Source organism: Capsicum annuum, chromosome 11 (genome assembly GCF_002878395.1).
Source record: "Capsicum annuum cultivar UCD-10X-F1 chromosome 11, UCD10Xv1.1, whole genome shotgun sequence".
Taxonomy (NCBI): Eukaryota; Viridiplantae; Streptophyta; class Magnoliopsida; order Solanales; family Solanaceae; genus Capsicum; species Capsicum annuum.
In genome coordinates, this window is record NC_061121.1 from 51,023,416 (window position 1) to 51,046,439 (window position 23,024).

General features: G+C 34.6%; 2 protein-coding genes across 2 annotated transcripts in view; one reads left to right on the forward strand and one right to left on the reverse strand.

Annotated features, from left to right (window-relative positions):
• Positions 1–4,734: 4,734 nt before the first annotated feature.
• On the forward strand, positions 4,735–6,484 carry LOC107846840 (RING-H2 finger protein ATL47). The gene has a single exon (XM_016691116.2). The coding sequence runs from the start codon at positions 5,269–5,271 to the stop codon at positions 6,358–6,360; it is 1,092 nt and encodes a 363-aa protein (XP_016546602.1). The 5' UTR covers positions 4,735–5,268; the 3' UTR covers positions 6,361–6,484.
• Positions 6,485–9,030: 2,546 nt separating this feature from the next.
• LOC107847612 (AP-1 complex subunit gamma-2) overlaps positions 9,031–23,024 on the reverse strand; it is a gene marked incomplete at its 5' end in the record, with an annotated part of 19,027 nt that continues 5,033 nt past the window's right edge. Inside the window, 15 exon segments of the mRNA XM_016691980.2 lie at positions 9,031–9,571; positions 10,073–10,177; positions 10,692–10,873; positions 10,951–11,199; positions 11,954–12,213; positions 12,299–12,403; positions 12,809–12,936; positions 16,260–16,355; positions 16,442–16,564; positions 17,003–17,057; positions 17,339–17,502; positions 17,796–17,886; positions 18,543–18,697; positions 19,701–19,880; positions 22,187–22,360. Of these exon segments, the coding sequence (XP_016547466.2) occupies positions 9,476–9,571; positions 10,073–10,177; positions 10,692–10,873; positions 10,951–11,199; positions 11,954–12,213; positions 12,299–12,403; positions 12,809–12,936; positions 16,260–16,355; positions 16,442–16,564; positions 17,003–17,057; positions 17,339–17,502; positions 17,796–17,886; positions 18,543–18,697; positions 19,701–19,880; positions 22,187–22,360 (2,163 nt within the window). The 3' untranslated portion in view covers positions 9,031–9,475.

The window sequence follows — 23,024 nt, forward strand, 5'->3', positions numbered from 1 at the left end:
GACTAAGTTTGTGATGTCGATTAGTCAATAAACGAGGAGTTGTGTGTTAATGAGGCTAGATAATAAGAGATGTTGGTAATAACAGGTGACTAGTTGATAATTTTGAATAATTGCTAAATGGTTAAATAATGAATAGTTAAGCAAGGATTAGTTGGTAAACGATGATTAGATAATGAATGGTGTCAGTTAATAAAAGAAGGTTAGGTGATAAGTACTAATGTGTTGTCTAGTAATGATTAACGGATATAGAATGATTAGTTGATAATAATGAATGGTGGATAAATGGTGATTTGGGTTTAGTGATAAACCTTGACTAGATGTTAGATGTTGGCTATTAAATAAATAGTGATTAGTTGTTATTCCGTGAATAAGGATTATGTGAAGGATAATGTTTAGGCTAATAACTAGAGGTTATGCGATGACTAGCAAACTAGTGATCCTATTATAATAAGTGTTGATTAGCTAATAATGAGTAGTTGGATAGTTTTCACTAGATAGGTATTCTATGGTGATATGACTATTTTTATGAGTATTTTAGTGTATGTTATTTGACTAATATGAGGATATCTTAATGAATCAAAGTTGTTTGTAAAATGCTAGTTTTCTTTCCGCAACAAGTAAGAGTACTTTTTCTTATCATACACCCTTATGAATAAATGAATTAAAAAAATATGTTGATACCCAGCAAAGTCGGAGGATATATTTATGATATGTTGATACCCGACAAGGCCGGAGGATACTATTGATGGTGTGTTGATATCCGGCAAGGCCAAAGGTTGATTAGGATGATGATGGTCCTGATGAGGACAGTGATGATAAGTGGTGATATTGATTATGTACTTTACATTCATTCTTGTATGCCCATTCGCCTATCACCAGTATGTACCTATATTAATCAACCGGTATAGGACGGTTGCATATATATAGGTGAAGAATATGTCTTGTGTTGTTGTATGTTGGTTAAACCTTCCGAGTCAGGGCAATGAGGGTACGCATAGGCTCGGCTAAGTATTTGGTTGTCCTTAAGTGGAGGACTAAGGAGATTACGTCTGTGAAGGTCCATTGGAAGAATAGGAGGCCACTTGAGAGACCAAAGCAAGCATGCATAGCAAGTATCCACATATTTTTATTGATTTAGGTAATTCCTTCTTTTCCCTTCTTGTCTTTTCTTTGCCGTTCAGGGACGAATGGTTGTTTAATTGGTATCTGATGTAACTACCCTCCCGGTCGTTTGTAAAATTTTCTCATTTTTTCTTATTTTAGCACTCTCCGTAGTTTGTATACATGATTTATGATTCACGGGGGTGAGTAGTACCGATTCTTGGGGATTCCGAAGTGAGTAAAGTCATTAGTTGGGAGTACTTTAGATAATTAATTTATTTGGTGACTTAATGGGCCAAAATTGTAATTTATTTACTTATGTGGCCAACACAAGTATAAATTTTATTGGATAGGGTTTATCATATATATTAATAATAGAATCAGGTAGTTTCTAAGAGAGGAGCACAAATATTGTAGTGGAGGAACGTGACTGCTTCAGGTTCATCAATAAACTTAGTGCAATCATTTTGTTCTTAGTGTAGTCATGATATATATAAAACGATAAAGGTATTTTAAGTTAGGTGATGATCATTAATTGCTCGAGGATTGGCCATTTGTGGTGCTGAAATTAGGTTAGTTAATGAGTTAATTATATACTAGATTAGTGTTGTTGTCTGATAAAGGTGAAGCAAGTAGTTTCCTTATAGCAAAATTTGATTGTTCTCACCATTTACGAAAAGTCCGAAAGCTACTACTGTTAGTCGTTTTGTGTGGAGGATTAACGTAATCATATGCTCAATATTATAAGGGGAAAATTTGTATTTGGGTATTCTGGTTTGGGGAAGGAAAGTGTAAGGTGGAAAACAAGAATTTGGCAAGTAGAAGTTAGGCAAAAATGGTCTTGTACGTGCATTGCAGCGATACTAATATTTTCGCTTAATATAAGTTTTATAATGATTACTAATAATCATTGGTTAGTAGCATAATGATAAGGTAATAATTAGTCAGTAATTGAGATATAATGAATAAATTGATGTAATTAAATTTGTATTCTTATGGAGATTACATATTTGAACAGATTTTGATATTTCGGAAGCTTTTTGGAAGGGTAAGACCCTTACAAATTAACTTGCATTTGGATTCTTCGATTGAGGTAGGTTATGATTTAATTGGAGTTTAGACTCGATTTAGTTGTGTGTATGCTTCTAAATTGGATACTTGTAGATTGATATTTGTACATGTTTGAAATTGTTGATGTTTGAATTGTTGATTTGTGTATAAATATTTATTGAAAATTGACTTGATGGAATTGTCTCGTGACTTTAAGTGTACTTGTAATCTTGGTACATTGTGTTGTATGCTGTGAGGTTGTGTAAATTGATATTGATAATACTTGTTTACATTTATGTTGGATCGGGTACCACGCCGGTATGTTTATATTTATGTTGGATCGAGTACCACGCCGGTATGTTTATATTTATGTTGGATCGGGTACCACGTCGGTACGTTTACATTTATGTTGGATCAGGTACCACGTCGGTATGTTTATATTTATGTTGGATCGGGTACCACGCCAGTACGGATATGTATATGTTGGATCGGGTACCATGCCGGTACGGTACATGAACATAGATTTTTCCCTGCAGGTCATGACTATTTGGGCAAAAATAAGTCTCATAGCTTATGTGTACATATTTGTGTTGATTTTGCGAATGTTTACAGTATGGTTGATACTCTTGATGGTTATGTGGCTTGTCTGTGAGCACTGTTTGACCTGTTATTATTGTATTATTGATTCATTGAGAATTTATTATGTGATGATCTCTGTCTACTTGTTATTTGATTTATGTTGTGTACATATTATTAAGTTGAGTTGACTTATGATACCTACCAGTACATAGTGGTTTGTACTGATACTACCCTGTATACTTCTTTTGTTGAGTACAGAAATTATTCTAGAGGCTCATACATGATCTCACCTCTAGAGTTTGAAAGCAAATCTTGATCCAAGGGTGAGCACTCCATCTCCAGGCTGCCATGGGTCATCTTATTTGTTCTTGTGCATCTTTCGGGCAATCAAACATTCCTTATTTACTTTATTTTGGGATATCACTTTAGACATGATCTTTGTTAGTAGTTCTTGTACGATGACTTTCGGGTCTTGAGAATTTTAGTGAGTATATTGTTTGGTTTCTGCGTTACTGATGATTAACTCTAGATTATTATTGTTAAGATGATTTTATGAAAATATCATTTTAATATTGACTAAGTGATTGGGTAATGGTTTGATTTAGATGGTTCTCCCATAGGAAGGTTAGTGTGGATGCCACTCATGGCCATTTGGGTCGTGACATAAGTTGACTTATATAATTCATAAATTTGCTAGAGAACAACATATATCAAATAGAAATCTGAACAAATAAATTTATATTGGTATACATAATATTCCTCACTATTAGTATAAAAAACTTGTGATTGAAACAACTCCCAATTCAAGTGGAAATAATGTGCATAGACACCTCTACAATAGAAATAGGAAAGGAAAGGCATATTTCTAGGTGGTCATAAACTATTTCACCATGTCTACATAAGATTAAGAGATTGCACGTTTTTTTATGAAAAAATATACAAAAGTGCATATAGATCTACAGATTCATGTCCTTTAATTTCTTCGTTTTATGAGCGGGAATTTCATCTTCATAATCATAATCTGAAGCTTGTTCAACAACCTTTTTTCTCTTATCAACCATCTTATATTGTGGAACAACAACCTTTTTTGACACTAAATAACTTTTCATGTTGAGTTGCGGCTGCTTTAAGGATGGTGAATTTTTTAAAAATCCAATTTTGACAGACAAAATTTTGCTTTGATTATGCGAAATAGACTCACCTTCCATTACCTTCTTCTTGTTCTTTGATAATGGAGAAGGGGTAAAACACCGCCAATCAAACGAGGGTCTAGATAGAATAATCAGACTGTTTCTTGCATTAATCTAGAGGTTTTTCTATTAGTAGTAGAATCAAATTTATATTTTTCTGACATGTTTTAAGAAAAAAAATGCAAACTAAATTGAAGAACTCTTCAGCCAAGTGTACGAGTGACTGTTGGAAAATCCAAACGGATGAATGAATGTTGGGAACCCAACTTCATACGCATGAGAATCAAAAGGAGAGAAAAAGACGATGAAAAAAATATTGTAAAGAGTGAAGAGTTTTATCGGTAAAGAAACATTGTATAACATGATAAAAAATGTATAAAGTAAGTTAATTATTAAAGCAAATCAAAAATCAAGTATGAATGTAAAAAATATATATATTTACCATATTTGAATCCTTAAATTATGAACAAACTTTAAAACTTAATTATTATGATAAGTAAAAAATTATTGATACCAAAAATATAACTTGCCATAATTATGAAAAAAATTAATGAAGAGTGATAAATATTACATGCTATAAATACGGAAATAATATGAACTTAAATATTAAAAAAATAATTTTCGGATATTTAAGAAAAAAAGATTTTTCTAAAAATTTGTTATAAGTTGTAATTATTTCTTTCATCTAGTAATTAATGAAAAGTGTTGCTGTAACTTGTAATAAATAATCTAATAAATTTATTTAGGATAATTTTTTTTAAAAAAAAAATATGATAAATAAATTGAAATCCAGAGAGAGAAAGAGGTGGGGAAAATAGTATTTTTAAAAAGGATAAAAAATCTTTTGCTTCTCTGTGTTCTTTGTTATTAAAGTAATAATATGACTAAATGCCCTCAGAGGTCTAGCCTGTTCTTTTGACCTATTTTTTGGAATCTACATAAATGCTACTGTCAAGTGTCAAGTACCTTCTTCAGCATTTAATTACTCCAGATTCTTTTTGTGTTGCAGTAATTGGTCATTAGACAAAGTTAACAAATTTAGCTTCTGAGGAAGTTAGAATAAGGTAAGGTGCAAATTACCCAAGATTTATTTCTTCCAACAAAATCCAGCTCAAGATTTCATCAATTTCTCTCTTTCTTGAGTAGTTTAGATTTGAAGTGAAATTGGGTTTCTTGTAAATGTCAAGAAATGTGTGTCTATTTCTTGTAACTCCTCAATGTATATTAGCTGTCCTTTTGTCTTTGTGTGTGTCACCACCAGCACAAGTACTAAATGCTTCTGTCTGATTCTTGAAAAAGATGTGAACTAAATACTGTCTTTTTAGTATGTGCAACCATAGTACCAAAAATGTCTTGGGAAAAATATGTTCTTTTGAACAATATTCATTCAATTTCATCTTGTTGTCCTCAGAAAGAATCCTTTACACCACCACCATCATCAACATCATCATCTGGTAATAAAATTAGTCCAGCTGTTCTTTTTATCATAGTAATACTAGCAGTCATATTTTTTATTTCTGGTGTGTTACATTTGTTAGTTAGATATTTGATGAAAAATAGGTGGTCTTCTTCACAATCTAACAATAGAGACCCTGAAATGTCTGATTCTGGTGGTGCCTATCAAAGGCAGTTACAACAACTTTTTCATTTACATGATTCAGGTTTAGATCAGGCTTTTATTGATGCACTTCCTGTGTTTCTTTATAAAGAAATTGTTGGTCTGAAAGAGCCATTTGATTGTGCTGTTTGTTTATGTGAGTTTTCGGAGCAAGATGAATTGAGGCTGCTACCTTTGTGTAGTCATGCTTTTCATATAAGTTGTATAGATACTTGGTTGATGTCGAACTCAACTTGTCCACTTTGTAGAGGGGTTCTTTTTACACCTGATTTTTGTATTGAAAATCCAATCTTTTGCTTTGATGATTCCATAAGAGATGAATGTGATGGCGTTGGTGTTGGTGTTTCGCCTGGTCCAAAACCAAATGAGGATATAGATAGTACTATAAGTTCAAGAAGGGTGTTTTCTGTGAGACTTGGTAAATTCAAGAATACAAACAATGGTCTTTTGGAAAATGGGAAAAGGGAAATGGGAGAGACTAGCAATAGTAATTTGGATTCAAGAAGATGTTTTTCAATGGGATCTTTCCAATATGTGGTGGATGATTCAGAACTGCAAGTGGCATTGTGTCCAAATAGTGGTAAAAATCATGGTGTAGATGGTGGTGGTCAATTGATGAGGGGAATTGTGAAAGGGAAAAGTGGACAAAATGGAAGTTGTGCAAATGATGGAGACAATTATGGGAAAAGAATAAACATTGGAAATAGAGGGGAGAGTTTTTCTGTTTCCAAGATTTGGTTATGGTCCAAGAAGGATAAATTTCATAATTCTGCAGACAATGTAAGTTTGCCATGGGCTGATCATAGGACTCAACCTGTTTGAAGATAGTTATACAAATCGTTTTTTTTTTCTTTTTCTTTATTTCTTGAATTACCTTGTAGTTTGGTTAATTAAAATTTATTTGATTATTCAGTTGCCAAAGTTGTTTTGGGAGCTTTTGCTTTTCTCTGTTTTTCTCTTTATTGCTTTTTATGCGTTATGCTTTAAGTGATGCCTCTTTCCAATTTCCACTTTTGTGGAAGTAAGGATAACATGTTCCACTTTATCTTTTACCAATTCAAATCCCATAGAATTGACCCAAGATTTGAGAAAGTTCTTTTTCCTGCCAACTCTGAAACTTGTGGTTGGAACATATAGCCTCTAGACTTTTTTTTTTAGTTTCACATCAGCTGTCCAGTACCCGTATTGGTGTTCGCCTATTCGAAGGTAACACTCCCTATTAAGGATTTTTCTATACCCACGATTCGAAATCGAGATTTCTGGTTAAGGAAAGAGCAGTCTCTCCTCCTCTGCACCACATCCGTTGGAGGTGCCTCTAGACTTGTTATACTTAAGGGACCACTTGGGGTTGCCGAAAGGTTTAATTATTTGAATATGTACATACTATACAATTCTGCTGCTATGGCATTTTCAAACTCAAATGAATGCTGCAATCTCAAGAAAAAGAAAGATCAACTCTTGGGAACTCGTCCTTCCTATTTTAATAATCTTCTTGTGGCTCCCAAAAGATTCTCCAAAGTCTCAAATCCAATTGCCACTATTATCCTGTTTTGTCTCTTTTGAACTCTATGGTGTTCAATTAATTAATGCCACATGAACAACAAATTACTGGTTACATCTGTACTTTATGCTTATAAAATCTACCTATTTATGATTTAACAATGGCTGAAAAAGTTAAGAGGATACTCTATTAATGTCAAGCTCCTTCTAAACGTGATGATTGAAGTGTAGGGTTTTTAATCTATAACTAATTCTTTTACACTCCTTATTAATTCACTAGTAAAAACTTATGCGTACTCATTGTTTAACCAATTAGCTTAAGTAATGTATCCCCTCCCCCAAACCCAACAACAACAAACCCGATATAACCTCATAGGTAGAATGTAGGGAGGACAGAGCGTACGCAGATTTTGCTTCTACGTTGTAGAAATAGAAAAATTGTTTCTGATAGATCCTTCGCACACGTAAAGCATCTTAAGTCATCTGTAAAAGGGTATACAGAAATAAAAGTAGTAATGACAACAACAACAACAAATAAATGTGATGGGGAGAGCGATGTGATTCAGAGAGCGGTATATAACATACTGAAAAAGAACAGTAACAATGAAATACTCCGCCCCCCACAAAACAGAGGAAAACAAAAGCAGTAGAAGGACCTACACCATACAAAATGACATTTTCTCTCTTCCAACTGATTTCCTTTTCAGAAATGGGTTGGTAGTCCCACCAACTATTTTCCTGAGTAAGGTCTCTCCAATGTGGAGCTTCTGATAATGGTGGGATCAGTAAAAAGTGGTGTTGGAGACTTTAGTGATGAAATAGATTATTTCCATGAGTTTCCTAAGCTGTGGGGACATTGAGGTTTTACAAATAGTAACTATGTAGGGTCACTCCTAATTATTTTGTCAGACTGATATTCTGTTTGACTAAGTTGTATAAATCAGTTTATTTTGAGCAGCACACTTTTTATGACGTGTGTTATTTTGTTTGAGAAGGTGCTTTGGAAGAGTATCAATTGATGTTTCGCTCGTATTGTTTATTGCATTCAGTTACAAGAGAACTATTTAGGGTGCACTCAACAACACCTCCGCCGACAAGGAGTTGCTCGGATAATAAGCACTCCATACCTTCATTTGTGGGTTTGGATCATAATGAAAACAAAAAAGGTGAAAACTCTTAAGAAAGTGTAAACAAAAAAAATATATATATATATTTAAAAAACACCACCTCTGCCCTCTCATCTTCATCTGGCTCTTTTCAACTAATTTCCTATTTTACCCTTATAATATTAGCGTTTTAATTATTCTGCAAAGAAATGAATGAATAGATGGTAAGCATAGAAATTTAGACGATTATTGTGATAACTAAAACATGACGCATACGTTGAGGGTGCAAAATGTAAAGAACTCATAAACATAACATAATACTCTCCTAATTATTTTGTCGAGTAGTTTATAAATAATCAGATTAATGTACGTCATTGACAAGTTAACAATGTTTTGAAGGTACAGATAATTGAAAGTATAACAGATCATGAACTGCAATTCAAGGGTGCTTCCAACCGCCAGTTTATGGACAGTTCATTCTGGTTGTCATAGGATATTTAATTAAAGAAAGAAACTAAATGAAAAAAAAATTATTTATTCTGATCTTTCATAGTAATGGACAGACGTTCTTTTAATCTCGTAGCTCCTATGAGTGGAGATGGAGCATTTGTTGTTCGATTCCTTGCCGTGTGTCGGATCTTCTAAAAATGCATAATATTTGAATAATCCAACACCGATGCAACAATATTTTTGAAAAATCCGAAAAACATAGTCTTACCATGAGATTCAGTAGGATGAACCTCCCTCTTTACATCCCACGTTATAAAACGTGGGACTTATTTGGAACCAAGAATGCAAAGAAGAGCTAAGGCACAAAAAGTTGAGAAGGCTCACACCAAAATCAAAATGTATCTCAATTACATGCAGAACAATAGGTCTTTGAAGGTGCATAAAATTAAAAGCAGCACATTTTATATAACTTTAAAAAGAAACGTCTAAAATGTAACCAAGATTCCAACTCAACTTATATTACAATTCTTGAATTTGATTACTCCAAAATCTAGAACAAATGAGACTAGCATATATCAAAACTTTTTAACGAGGGCCCAGCAAAGGTCCTCTTGTATGTGCCTCAAAGCCAAGATTTGACTTCCAATGGCATGTTTTAGGTATCAGATTATTAATGTACACTGGCTATCTTTTTTTTGAAGGTAGAAAGAGGCAAGCAAGTTGAGGCATCCAAGCAATTCCCCAGGAAAAGCCACTTGAAAACCAACCAGCACAAGCTCCATCCACTAGGAAGTACAAACAACGAGCTGAAGCTGAAGCTTTCTCGCAGTGAATAACAGATAAACGCTCTCGCAAATCATACTCTTAAGAGACATTCGACCTCACAAATCACGAGGAAAATTGTTGATTTGGCCTTCCTCCACTACATCCTTATTATTTACCTTATATGCTATCCGTATGCGCATGACAAGGGATTTCTGGGGAATGAGGAAAAATATTAGATAACTGTCACTATAAAAGCCATAACTGCAGAGGTGACAATGTTCGTGGGCTATAAATAGTTAGGTTGTCTATAAACTTGCACTCAAAAAGTATTACAATGCATGAAATTTTGTGGATGATGGATGTGCACACATGTTGCAACAATAAAAGAGGATACAGGAAAGAGATTTTTTTTTCTGACTGTGGTGTCGGGGCCAGCTTGCGCACCTCGACTAATTCCACGGGATACCTGCCACCTTCCACAAGCAACAGGTACTAGGTAGCTCTGTCCACCAGGGCTAGAACAGATGAAAAGCGATCACCTAGTGTTTGTACCTATTGGGAATTGAACCCGAGACCTCACAGTGCTCAACCCACTTACTAGGCCACACCCTTGGGTGTGGAAAAGTGCTTATTTTTACAGACAGGTTTACACAAGAGTGATCATGCAAAGTTCTAGAAGATCAGATCAGTCATCAAATGGATAATTCACATACCTTGCCATGTTGGCTGTTTGTGAGTTTCAATTTTTGTGTGATCGATCCATTACTATTTGCAGGTAGCATATTACCACTTGCTGGATCCAAGTGCAATTGAAGAAACTGCACCAAAATGACGAAATAAGCATAGTTGGGAGCCGATGAACATAGAACATGACTTCAAATTAGATTGGTTAAAGTTATCCCACAAAATATTTATAAACGACAGTTGCAGTCGTCGAAGGAATAGGTAAGCAAAAATGAAAAAAAAACTCTGAAAAAAACCTCTTAAAGAACACCAAATAAGTGATTGTAGATTTCCTAGAAAAGCACCTAGCCCATCACTAAAACTTCCAGCCGCAGAAATCTAAACCATGAAAATTCACTCTGGAAAGATTGCCCTGCCCTCATCTAAGCTTAGATTATTACCACTTGGATTGCAATAATACAAGATTCTATTGAAAGATCAAAGAAGACTGATAGATCAAAAATGATTTTTACCAAAAAAATTGATTTAGAATCGTCATAGCTGACGCACACTCAGGCATGGAAATTGACAATTCATATCATAAAACCAATCATCGTATGCCAACTCTTCTTCCCAAGTGAAATTTTTTTAAAAAAAAATTACAATTACCTTTGGGACTGCAGCTTGGAAAATAAAGTTTGTGAGTACTTCTTGTGACTTGTTTATAAAACTAGCTTCAATAAGTGTTGTCTGTGGATTTCCAGGCTGCTTTAAGAAGTTGAATGTTAATTTTAACGAGTTGCTCTCAAATGCAACTATTGATGGATATGCTGGACCGTTGCCTTCTGTAACTGAAAAAAGAAAATCGTGTCAACTTTGAAGAAGCATTAGATTGTAACCAAGTTTAAAACACAGACAGCGACTGCACCAGAAATTGGTGGGCTGGAAGGGAACCCATTCAATAAATCCAACATAGGAGAACTTCCAGCTGGAGTACAGACTTGAACTGAAGGAGCAGAAGGTGAGGACAATCTATCTAATAGATCCACCGGACTTTTCGCATCAACATTGGAGGGCAACACCTGAGTTGTAGATGGGCTGCTATTAGCTAGTGGAGTTCCAATTGACAGAAGGTCCAGTAAAACATCGGTTCCGCTCTTTTGGGCCTGATTTGTACCTGAAATTAAAGGAGCAAGATGAGAATAAATGCAAACTTGTGTCTCACTTTTTCAATCTCCCCTTTTCTTTCCTTTTTTACTGGTGATGATCTTGGGAAAACAAGTTGGTGGGTTACCTAACTCAATCTAGTTTTACGGTAGAATAAAAATCTTAAAGTTTAAATTAATATTCAATACTCCATAACTTTAACCAAAGATATAAAACACAAATCATTCTACATCTGAAATGTTAAATTCAGGGATTTTACTTATTGTGCTCCTCCTATTCCACGACTTACTAGCAAAAACTTTCTCACACAAATTCGACTTGAACAGGAAAATTCAGGGCTTCAAATTGCTGCACTTCCATTCTACCATTTACCAACAGAATTTTCACACACGATTGGACTTAATAAAGAGTCTCGATAAAAGTGCTTGTTATCATTTTGTTGCATTAAACATTGACATCCTTGTGCAACACGCAACTAGAATCCAAGATCTCCTCCTGCTCGGATGACAAAACTTAAATACTTTTATTTTCAATATTTCTCTTCATAGTCATGCTGATTGACTCCAAAAAGGAGACATGAGTAGAAGAGACCACAGGTATAAGATTTAATTAGACTCTGAGTTCTAGTGTGTACTAAGAATGGTCAAGGAATGCACATTTAACATTTGAATATGGTACAGGAGAAGACATCAATATGAAGAAAATCAGAATAATAAATGCAAACACACGGAAGAACTCATGCAATGGAACATAGCAACACTAACCTGATTGTGAAGACACTGGCACCAGATCAACACCAAGAAGATCCTGAAGAAAGTCTCCACCAGAAGAGCTACGCACAGGAACATCATCTGAACTAAGATCAAGCAAGTCAACAAGAGGGGCAGCACTGGGTCTGGGAGCTCCATTTGGAAGATTAACTGATACTCCTTGAGATGTTGACACAGCTGCTGGCACAGACCCAGCCTTCCTTCCGATGTGGGTTGCTTCATCAAGAACTGGCATTCTTTCTACAAGTGAAGACCTGAAAACAATGATCAGCAACAATATGAGTGAGCTACAACAAAAGTAAAGGCATCGAACAACCTTCAATATGAAATCGAACAAACCTGATATTCTGATGCCTCTCAATTATTGAGTTAAATTCAATAGCTCTCTGCTGCAGTTCAAGCACAAAGCTCCCTTTGTACTGAATGATGATGTCATTTATCCGCCTACACCAAATCAGATATTCACAAATTACGGACTTATCCTGAGAACTCGTTGAACAATTGTTTACTCTCTGAGAATCCATTAGTGCGTCATCATTAAAAAAAAGGAATTAAGCAGGTAAAAATGGAAAATATCATGAGTGGGACAATGAAAGAGCAAATAGTGGGCTGGGGATAGATTTTATTTATTTACAGAGCTACACCAAACTTGGTGGCATGTCCCGTAATGGAAAGAGACTTCCATAAAATGCATCATGACAGAGAGTAACTAAGAGATAATGTGCAAAATAGATATTAAATTAAACAATGTGTATTTGGGAGTAGTTTTTCATCTCTGTTTAAGTAACTGTTGGTGCACGGGACAGAAAAACGAAGCACCTCCTAAACAGAATGAAAAAGAGCACATACTGTGAACAAGATGGAAAGCGACTTGATAGCTTTAGCAAAGCAATCAAACATATTGACCGAGTAGTGAGATCAAATGAATGGCTCTTAAAGGAAATCTCCACAACATCCACAGCATCAAATTCTGTTACCTGCTCCAAAGAACTATATCAGAGAACCTAGGAGTAGAGAATTCCAATGCAGAAATGATTTAATGTGTCAATCTCAATTAAAGTCCACAGTTTTCTAAAAATGGAACACGTTGAAAATGAGAAAGTTGGATAGTGAGGACTCAGGCTGACCCCAACTAGCATGAGAATGAGGCACAACTATTGTAGTTTATATTTCACGTCAAACAATAAGCTATTACGACTTGTTTAGCAGCATCTAACATTTCATTTTTGAAATCACAGATATACTTCATTGAGTGCATTTGAATCTGCAGACTACAAAATGTTCTTCATAGTTCATCATACTTAACTTCATGTCAACATGCCGAAGCGGATACAGGATTGATCTACGGGTGCACCATTACTAAAAAATCGCATTCTTCGAGAGACAATTTACGGATGCCCTCAGTCTAGTATTTCGTTAAGGTAAACTAAAGGACACTATTGAAAAATCAATGAAGTTGTTTTTAAATTTTTTCTTAATGAAATCGACACTGTCGATTAATGAAATTATAATTTTTTTTTTCTAATACTTTCTTCCTTTTAATTTAACTACCGCTAGAGGCCATTGAAAAAATTCAAGGGAATCCATCCATTTTTTGTTCAGAAGTGATAATATTTGATAAATAACTATCTGTCGGTTTTGTCCCTCGGTAAAAGGTAGTGTTCTTAGCAGTGCACTATCTTTATGCAAACATACGATAGTTAATAAGAAGATTGAATTAAGGTCTACATCCAGTCAGTTCGATCCATTTTGAATTTATTTCGGCTCAATTCTATCCATTTTCAATCAATTTAGTTTGGTTTAACACTTTTGGTGCATAAAAAACGACGTCATCATCAAAGCAAATAAGTTTTATCCAAATCCGATCATTCTTCTCAATTCAAATTCTATCAAATTATGTGATTAAAAGTATAAGCTACAACTTTCCACAAGTGAATACATTCCTTCAATCTACATATAGCTAGATTAATATCATGTCACTTGATGTCACCTCTCTAAATAATTTTAGAAATCACAAAAAGAGCAATGTTAGATGGACAAATAGAAAAAAAATTGATAAGAATTATATTTAGATAAGAAACTCAACTGCTTCAGAAAGAGAAAATGAAGCAACAACATAATTTAAATAAAACAATAATAAAATAGTGTTGTGAAAGAGAAATGAAAATGGAAAAAAAAAAAAAGCTAAGAGCGTGGTTAATATTAAGTCTCTTGAAATCATCACTCTAAATAATTCTAACATTAGATGGATAAATAGAAAAAGTGATTAAAGTTATGTTTAAATAAGAACTTCAAGAAAAAAAAAATGAAGCAAATACATAATTTAAATAAATTAATGAAATAGGGTTGTTAAACAGAAAAGAAAATGAAAACAGATTGTGTGTTTGGTATGATGGAAAATATTTTCCATGGAAAATGTTTTCTTGGAAAACGTTTTCCTGAAAAATAAATTGGTTTTCTACTTATTTTCTCATGTTTGGTTGGTGAGTGAAAAATATTTTATGGTGTTTGGTTGGGGTGAGTAGAGAATATTTTTTAGAAAAATATTTTTTAGTGTTTGATTGGTGAGTGAAGTTTTTTTTTTTTGTAGAAAATACTACCAACTGTTAACTAGTATATTAGTGCCTCTAACAATTCAACAATTTGTAAGAAATAATTTAAGCATAACAAATAATATCAATATCGAATTCTAAAATACTACAATCACTAAATTAAAGCAACTATTAATTAGCAAATATAGGAGATACTTTTCAACATTTTGTCAAGACAATCTCAAGATACTACGATCAATAGAAATATAACGGAACAACAAGCTTATTCAACCTCGTGAAACAAGTTACATCGATGACAAGATGAAATATGCAATTAGCAAAAGTAACATAGGTAAGTCTTTCTCTATGAATATAAAAATAATAATACATTCGACGAACATTGGAAATGGAAAAAGTTCGGATTTCACTTTTTTTTATTTCAAACAGTGAAAAATTGAAGCAAAGCACAGTGAAAAATATTTCCGAGTAATGTAAATTTTTGAGAAATATAAATTTTTTAAGTCATGTGAATATGAGTGTTGTTGGGGTTGGGAAAAGGGATGGGGGTGGGGTTATAAGTCTCATTTGTCATTTTCTGGAAAATAACTTCCCTTGACCCATGAGGGAAGTCATTTTCCATCAAATGAAGGAAAATGAGTTGTGGAAAATATTTTTCAAACATTTCATTATAATCAAACAAGGAAAAATTGGAAAACATTTTCTAGAAAACATTTTCCATCATGCCAAACACACCCGAGAAAAACCTGAAAGAAACAGGGAAAAAGGTCACAGTAGGGACTGGGCCACAAAGATAATAAATGGGAAAGAACACTTTGGAGTCTTGATCCTAGGGTCAACCGCTTCAAACTAGGCACCACAGTCAATTTATGATTTTGGGTGCCACTTTATTTACGTTAATATTTCTGTACAAATACCAGTATGTATATTAAATTTTACCGGAGTGTCCGGGTGCCATGCTACCCCTAACCCACTATATAGATACATCCATGGTGTGGAGACTTCCCAAGGTTTATGATTCATTAGTAGCACCACATTACATTGAAATACAAATAGCATTTATGTGCCATGGTTCATACAAAGAATTAAAATGCTGAAATTTGTGGAATTTGTAAAATCCTGAAGAAACAACTTAAACAAATGAAACATGTCAGGTTGAGGGCTTGTCCCTTTTTTATCCTTTTTCTTTTTATTTGAACGGATTTGTAGGAGATGGAAGCTCTGTATATTACTCTACTGTTTTTTTTTTCAAATAACCGTGGTGTCCGCACCTGTTTCTTTTCATAACTGAGAATCTATTTTTTCCAACTTCAGTGCTTGGTAGAAATACCAGACTTGGTTTCACCAATCCTGATTCAAATTCGTGAAATGTGCCTAGTACACATCTCATGTTGGACCACCTTTGCCAATTGAACTAGAAGTCTATGGTCAGAAACTCGTACAATACATGAAATGACATGAATTTTGCTTTTACACCAATTACCATAGTTAATCCAATTGTAAGTTCATTATTAACAACCTCCCAGAATCAAACTAGGAACTCCACCGCTACCCCATGGTCTGTCAATGGTACATGGAGAATTGTGCTCAATTGATTGAAAAAGTGAGTGAGACACGTCATTTACAATATGCTGGAAAATAAGTAAGAGGCTGGCTACCAAGTGATATGATACAGAATCATTAAAGGGAAAATGTGATGCAAAGAAAGATCAGAATTAGTAGAAGAGTAACTGTTAAAGCATTGAACTCACGGTCAATGGTTCTTCAATATGAAGCCTTCCAGCACTATTTACTAACATGTCACCGTATTCTCCAATGCACCAAATTGCAACTCGAACCAGAGTTTCCTACCAAGAAAAATCACCAAATTGCAGAAACAATCAGGAACAAAAGGGAAAAAGGAACTAGGAGATCTAGGTAATTCTTGAAGTACCTGTTCTCCTGCTTCTTGCACTGCTCTGTAGAGAGACCGTACTGCATAACCATGGAGATTGGAAGCATTTGTAATCACCACAATCAGAGAATGCCACACCTCATCCTTCACATCATTTCCAGCCTATTGCAACAGCAGACAGATCAGTACTCTTTTAAGTAAGAACAAATAAAGAATACGCCCATAACAACTTAAGCTTATAGATGAGATGGTTCACACTATACAACGTAGTACTCAAGTAAGTGTAGGTCTAAGTTTGTGTCTAGCTCGCTGTCACCCATGTAAAAGGTTTGTTCCATGTGCTTAAACCAAGAAAAAGGCTAGTCCTCTCACGCGAGCAGGCGACTTACAATTCTAAAAGATAATTTATGTTTATTAATTACCAGAACGACCAAATAGCCAACAAAATCTCAAACTCAAACAGAACTATCGTAAAAAGGAAAGGACAGCCCGATGCATACAGGGTCCGAGGAAGGGCCGAACTACTAGGGTCTAAATTTCTGAAGAGGCTGCTTCCACATAATACAAAGAATACAAAGAAATATATCACTTTGTACATACCTCAGAGAGAACCTTGAGCATCTGATCAATGTACCAAATTTTCTCCGGTGAGAACCTAGAGCACCATAAGCAGTTGTAAGTAGGAGATGCATCTAAAGATGTCTTGGAAGAGAACAAACAAAGGAATCGTTGGGAAAGTTTTCTAATCATACTACAACACATGAATCCCCGCTTCTCCTGGGGACAGAACCAGAAAAATCAAGAGAAACAAAAACATGAAGAGAACAAATGAATGAACAGAAAAAACATATCCAAAGTAATATTAAAAAGCAGCAGCATTCTGCGATTTCTAAGAATCAAAATCAGAATACTCATAAACATTTTAAGTTTACTTACTTTTCCACAATGGAACAGATTTTCGCAGTGAGATCTCCCCTAAACTCCGGATCACTTGCTTCTAGATATTCTATTAACTCCTTCGTCATAGGCTTCACATTGGTTTCGTTTACTAAGAGATACACAAGTTCAACGGCTCTTTTACGAATTGATGGATCGGAATCCTGAAAATTAAAAAAGTCACAGGTTGCTGAATGTTTGATAAATGGAACATCACGGAATATTATCTCCAAATGCGCTAGTTTAAGCGAAAAAAATTGCATCAGCTGACATGTAGAACTGACATAATTAAACTGTGGAATCACATGGGATACATGTTCTAGATAGTCAAGGTTTTATTTAAGATTCTGCTGTAGATATATTGGACTGGAGGTACTTTACACATCAAAGGGAAAGAAGAACAAGGATGAAGAAGAGGAAAGATTATGAGGAAGAATAGAATGTAACAGTCAAATACCTTCACACATTCCAAAATTGTTGTCCGATGCCTCTGCACTGCTTGACTATCTACAGCTAAAGCTTTCATCAACATGTTCAGTGCAACATATCTGAAATAATTTGGACCTAATTACGATTAGAAAAGAACCCATGCTAATTGCTAACAAGACAAATAGCAATAAAAATAATCCAATAAATGTAACGGTGCAAAAATCATATAGAGAAGTGGAAAGAAACCCCTCCTATTCTACAGCCTCAAAAGGAAAAGGTAAAAACTAAGAAACAAGAAGGCGACTGTATTCAGTGTATGGTGCAGACTCAGAGACACGCCAAAGATCTTTCAAGGTGCTAACTTCTGAGAAGATAGGCAGTTAACAGCATGCCCCCCCCCCCCCCCCCCCCCCCCCCCCCCAAAAAAAAAAAAAAATCACACCAAACAAGGGTGCTCAGAGACTGATAGAATTTCTGACCACCAATTAACACGTAGAGCACTATAATACAAGAATCCCCTATAGGTTGAAGGCAAACAACAAGTGGAGGCAGCATATACTCTGCTTAATTGCAAAATACATACAAGATCAATATGGGTGGGACACAGAAGTGCCACATGTTGAATGCAGATAGCTTTTCTAACAGCTGAATTTCGTTTTGGTTAAACAATTTCTCGAGTGCATGACAACACTGGCCATCACACCAGGACCCAAAAGACAGTCACTCAGTTGAGATAAGCCTAAATTGCGGGTAAAATATGCAAAAAGAGAATGACCTGATATTATTATCACGGTTGGATAAAAATCTTCCCAAAATGTTAATAGCAAGCACCCTCAAGCCGCCATTATCTTCGACGCTCATGATAGCTGCAACACATTCATAAAGAATAGCATTGCCTGCATTTTTGTTTGATTCAGTTTTTGTAGCCACCTAGAGAAGATTTCGGAGTTGTTAGAGAAATATATATTTCATAATATAGTATAACCTTCTTAAGGGTTGAATTATAACCAGAGAAAGTGTTACTTACTCATAAAATACATTTAATAAGATTACATACTTTGCTATGGTAGTAATGAGCAGACGACAAGCACTAGGATGGAAAAAAGAATGAAGGAGAGAAAGGGATTCTCCTCAATATGTTGCTTAAGATTATAGACCCATTCAGACACATTTTCATATCCTTGTATGTATATTCTCACTTAGTTGCATACCTATCAAAGAGAATTTCTCATTTTGTTGCATGTTTTTAATACACGCCTTTTGATAGAACTTCATTACATATAATAAACAAGCAAGCGAGCGATTGATTAAAACTTGAAGAAGTGTTTCAACCAAAAAAAATCATTGTTTTTTTCACAATAGTTGTTTGCAACCAAACACCTAAAAGAAGCGTTTATCAGTTCTTGCAAAAGCTGAAAAAGTTACTTTCAAGTGTTTGGTTAAAAACAGCTTTTGCAAAAAAAAAAAGAAAATTTGAAACAAGTTCTCCAAAATGTTGAAGCAAACGCCAACTGTATTCAGACATTTTGTGGCCAAGAATCACCAAAAGCCTTTGCCGCAACAAAGTTCCAAACGAGAAGCTAACCCCAACCTAGAGGAGAATAATTCTGCTATTTGACATTGGTCATGGAGGCATGCGAAAGAAAAACAAGTCTAGATTCATGTTACTAAAAAAGACAATTAAAAACCGGTAATAATCAGTACACAAACTAACCGTACTCTTCCTTCTGTATTCATAGAGTAATCTGTTAACAAAATTTCATCTATGCTAAGAAAAATCTCTCTGATGGACAAAATATTTCTGTAAGGGAAAGATCTGGCATGCACTACTAGAACGTTGACGGAGAAGACTGTCAGGAGATATTCAGAAAACTTCAAGACTTAACAACTTCATGACGTGACACACATTAAGATGCAAAGAGGTGTGACAAACCTGAGCGAGAATATCATTCATAGTATCACTGGCATCGGCATCATCTTGCCCCAAAGCACGCAAGAGCCTAAGCAATCTTATTTGGAGGAAAGGATCTGTAATGCCAGAAATATCATACTCAGGCGCATATGGACTGTTCGCGAGATCCCTCATAAGTTTGACTAAACCATCCGTGCATTTCTAGAACCACACATGAAAAAAAAAAAATCATCGCCACATCAAATAGAAGATGGTGGTTTTTTTAATAGAACAGTAAAAGTTTTTGACGCTTGAAGTCATCAAAATTCAAATATCTGCTCCAGCATGTGTAGGTGTGCTTACACAAACTGTTTTGGTTAAAAGGAAGCTGAAAGAAGTACATGGAAATGTAGCTCTTCGATTACATCCTTTAAAAGAGTATTTTTCACTCACTTCAGGTTGTTCGGTATGATAGGAAGAGAATTTTGTCCTTTCAGCCAATCTTTAAGTGGTTGGGAAAGCTGACGCAGAAAGCTTAAATAAGCTCCCCACAACCCCAATTTTACCCTCCCAATTAACAAATAATCTGTTTCTGATACCTCCTCTTTTACTTCCCATCTTCCATACCTTCTCTTCCACTACGATGAAACATAGTATTTGTTTAAAAGCCCAGTTTTGCAGGTTTAGTCATTTCTCATGTAGAACATCAAAAAAATGTCTGGGTGCGCATGGAAGGGTGGTAGACAATTAGACATCCTAATAACAAGGACTCTTCAAAAGTAGTGGAGGCATAAATTCAACTTTAGTTTTAGTGGTCACGTAAAATCAAAACTTAGGAGGAATAGTAAATTTCTTATGAAAGCAGCAGTTTGAGCAGTCAATACTTCCGCGGGCACCTCCAAAAATATTTAAGCAAGATACAAAGGTTAAAAGGAAGGAATGTGATGGAGGAAATGAAGGGAGTACCCAAGGACAGATAAGTTCCCGAACCATCACATTATTTGCAAATTTGGGAAACAGAAGATAAATGAAGGTAAATTAAAAAAAAATAATAAAATAAGCCACTGGGTATATTGTTATAAAATAAAATAAGTCCTTGGTTGGTGGAAAGAAAATTTAAACAAATAATTCATCATTGTTTGTGGGGAAAATATTTTTGGGCCCAACAGAAATATATGGTCCTCCTACCGACTTTCCATTAGCTTTCCAATTTCCACACTGAACGATAGAAGATTTTCTAAAACTTCTTGTTCCACTCTCCTTTCCTAGAAAAAGCGTTGGTCATCACACTCACACATCACTTCACCACCTGCATGTACTATTCAATGCCACCCTCCTTTTCTAGATAGAGCTCGTGACCAATGGGAGACGAGGCACACACCTTATCTTGTGGATGGGTTTCAGGAAACTACCTATGCTTTCAGTGGATATCTACATTATCAACTAAATCATATATATACTCCAGATGGGGAAAGCGTAGACAGAGTAAATGACCAGCTATTTTACGCAATAAGTCCACACTTAGGGTTGTAACTAGTTGCTCAATATTAAACAAAGAAATATACTAAATTCTCGATTTGCATCACAGAGCAAAGTCGCAAAAATAAAATGGGAATACAATTCACTTTCCTATTTTTACTTGTCCAAAAATGGAGAAGGAGGGAGTATTCCTCAAATTGCCACCCAACTTTTAAAAATATCTCACTAAAAGTTACTTGTAATTTTTTAGACAATATTATGATTGAACTCTATCAATTGTTTCAAACACGATAAAAGTCGCAGAAATGTTAAAAAATTAACAAATGAGTCTTTATTTATTTATTATTTTTAGGATTAATATTTAACCCAATACCCACTAACCCATAATTTTCGTCTTGAACTATTTACAAATTCCCGCAAACCTCGACATTGTTCATACTCATCAATTGTCCTAGCTTATAATCAAAAAAACACAAGTAAGCAGTTTTAGAGTTCTCAACCAATTTCCACTTCACAAAAGTTTAAAAATGAAAAAGACGAAAGAAATAAGACAAGAAGTTTAAAATGAAACAAGGCAAAATAATTATCTCTTTAATTTCTTCAAACATAACATATACTTCACCTATTCAGAACCTTAAAAATTTATTGTTGTTTTCACCTATTCAGAACCTTAAAAATTTATTGTTATTTTTATTATATCGAAATTTGTCGAAAATTGTAATTAGTTCAAGACACAGACTATGAGTTAGTGAATATTGGGTTAAATATGAATCCAAAAAAATTTTAAAATAAAAGACTCCTCCGTCAAGTTTTTAACATTTCTGTAACTTTTAGCTTGTTTGGAACAATTGATAGAGTTCAATGACTATTGTCCAAGAAAAATCAGAAGACACTTTCGTGGAATATTTGTAAAAGTTGAGTGACAATTTGAGGAATTTACTCGAAAGGAGGGGACTATCAAAGCAACAGAATCCAGTGACACAAAAACATAATCAAGATATTCCTCTAGAAGTATCAACAACAGATAAAAATATCAATGGTTGACTTACCTTTCTGAAATGTTCAAGAGCCTCTGTACTAACTTTACATAGATCTACACAAAGCTGGACACCAGTAATGAGAACTCCATGGTGCTTCTCACTTAACAAGGAAGCTGCAGGGTTTATAAAATTTTCGGCAAGATCGGGGACCTTCTTTATGATTCTTATAGAGCAAAGCGCTGCCTACATAGACCGAAGTAGAGTGAATACAATGATAAAAGCAACCATTTGCAACTTTAGCACAAAAGAAACATCAGATATCTTCCGAGTTAAATACTCGTGTCATGAGAAAAACTAAAACATTAAGTAGGTGTTTGGGCAATATTTGGTTAAAGTTGAAAACTGAGTATTTGAAAGAGAGTATTTTGAACGGGTTTTGCTATTTTGCGTAAACAAAACCATGCATAATTAAGTGAATCTTTTCCAAAAGGAGACCCAGAGAAAAAAAATGAGGCCCCAAGTATAGAGTTCACATGAAAACTTTAAATGACTTGATCATGGAAAGAAACACATAGATGCACAATGATATAAGGAGAAGAAATGCTAATTGCAACTCTTTTTATATATATATTTTTTTTTGGGTGGGGGAGGATAATTCAAATAATTTGATTGATAGAAGTTAAACAAGAAGTCAATGTGTAAAAGAAGAAGAAAAAAAAAAAGAGGTATACGCTGTGTATGACTCAACCAAAGTCGACCAAATTTGTTTAGATATCTATACAATATGGTATTCTCTCCTTACACCAGAAGTACAAACATTAAATTAAGGTTTTAATGCAAAAATCGTTATTTGGAAAAATCTTCTATTCTGGCATTCCAATGCTAACAGAAGCTGTTACAAAAGGAA

Coding starts and splice junctions, on each gene's coding strand:
- LOC107846840 (XM_016691116.2), top strand. CDS start 5,269: ATGTCTTGGGAAAAATATGTTCTTTTGAACAATATTCATTCAATTTCA.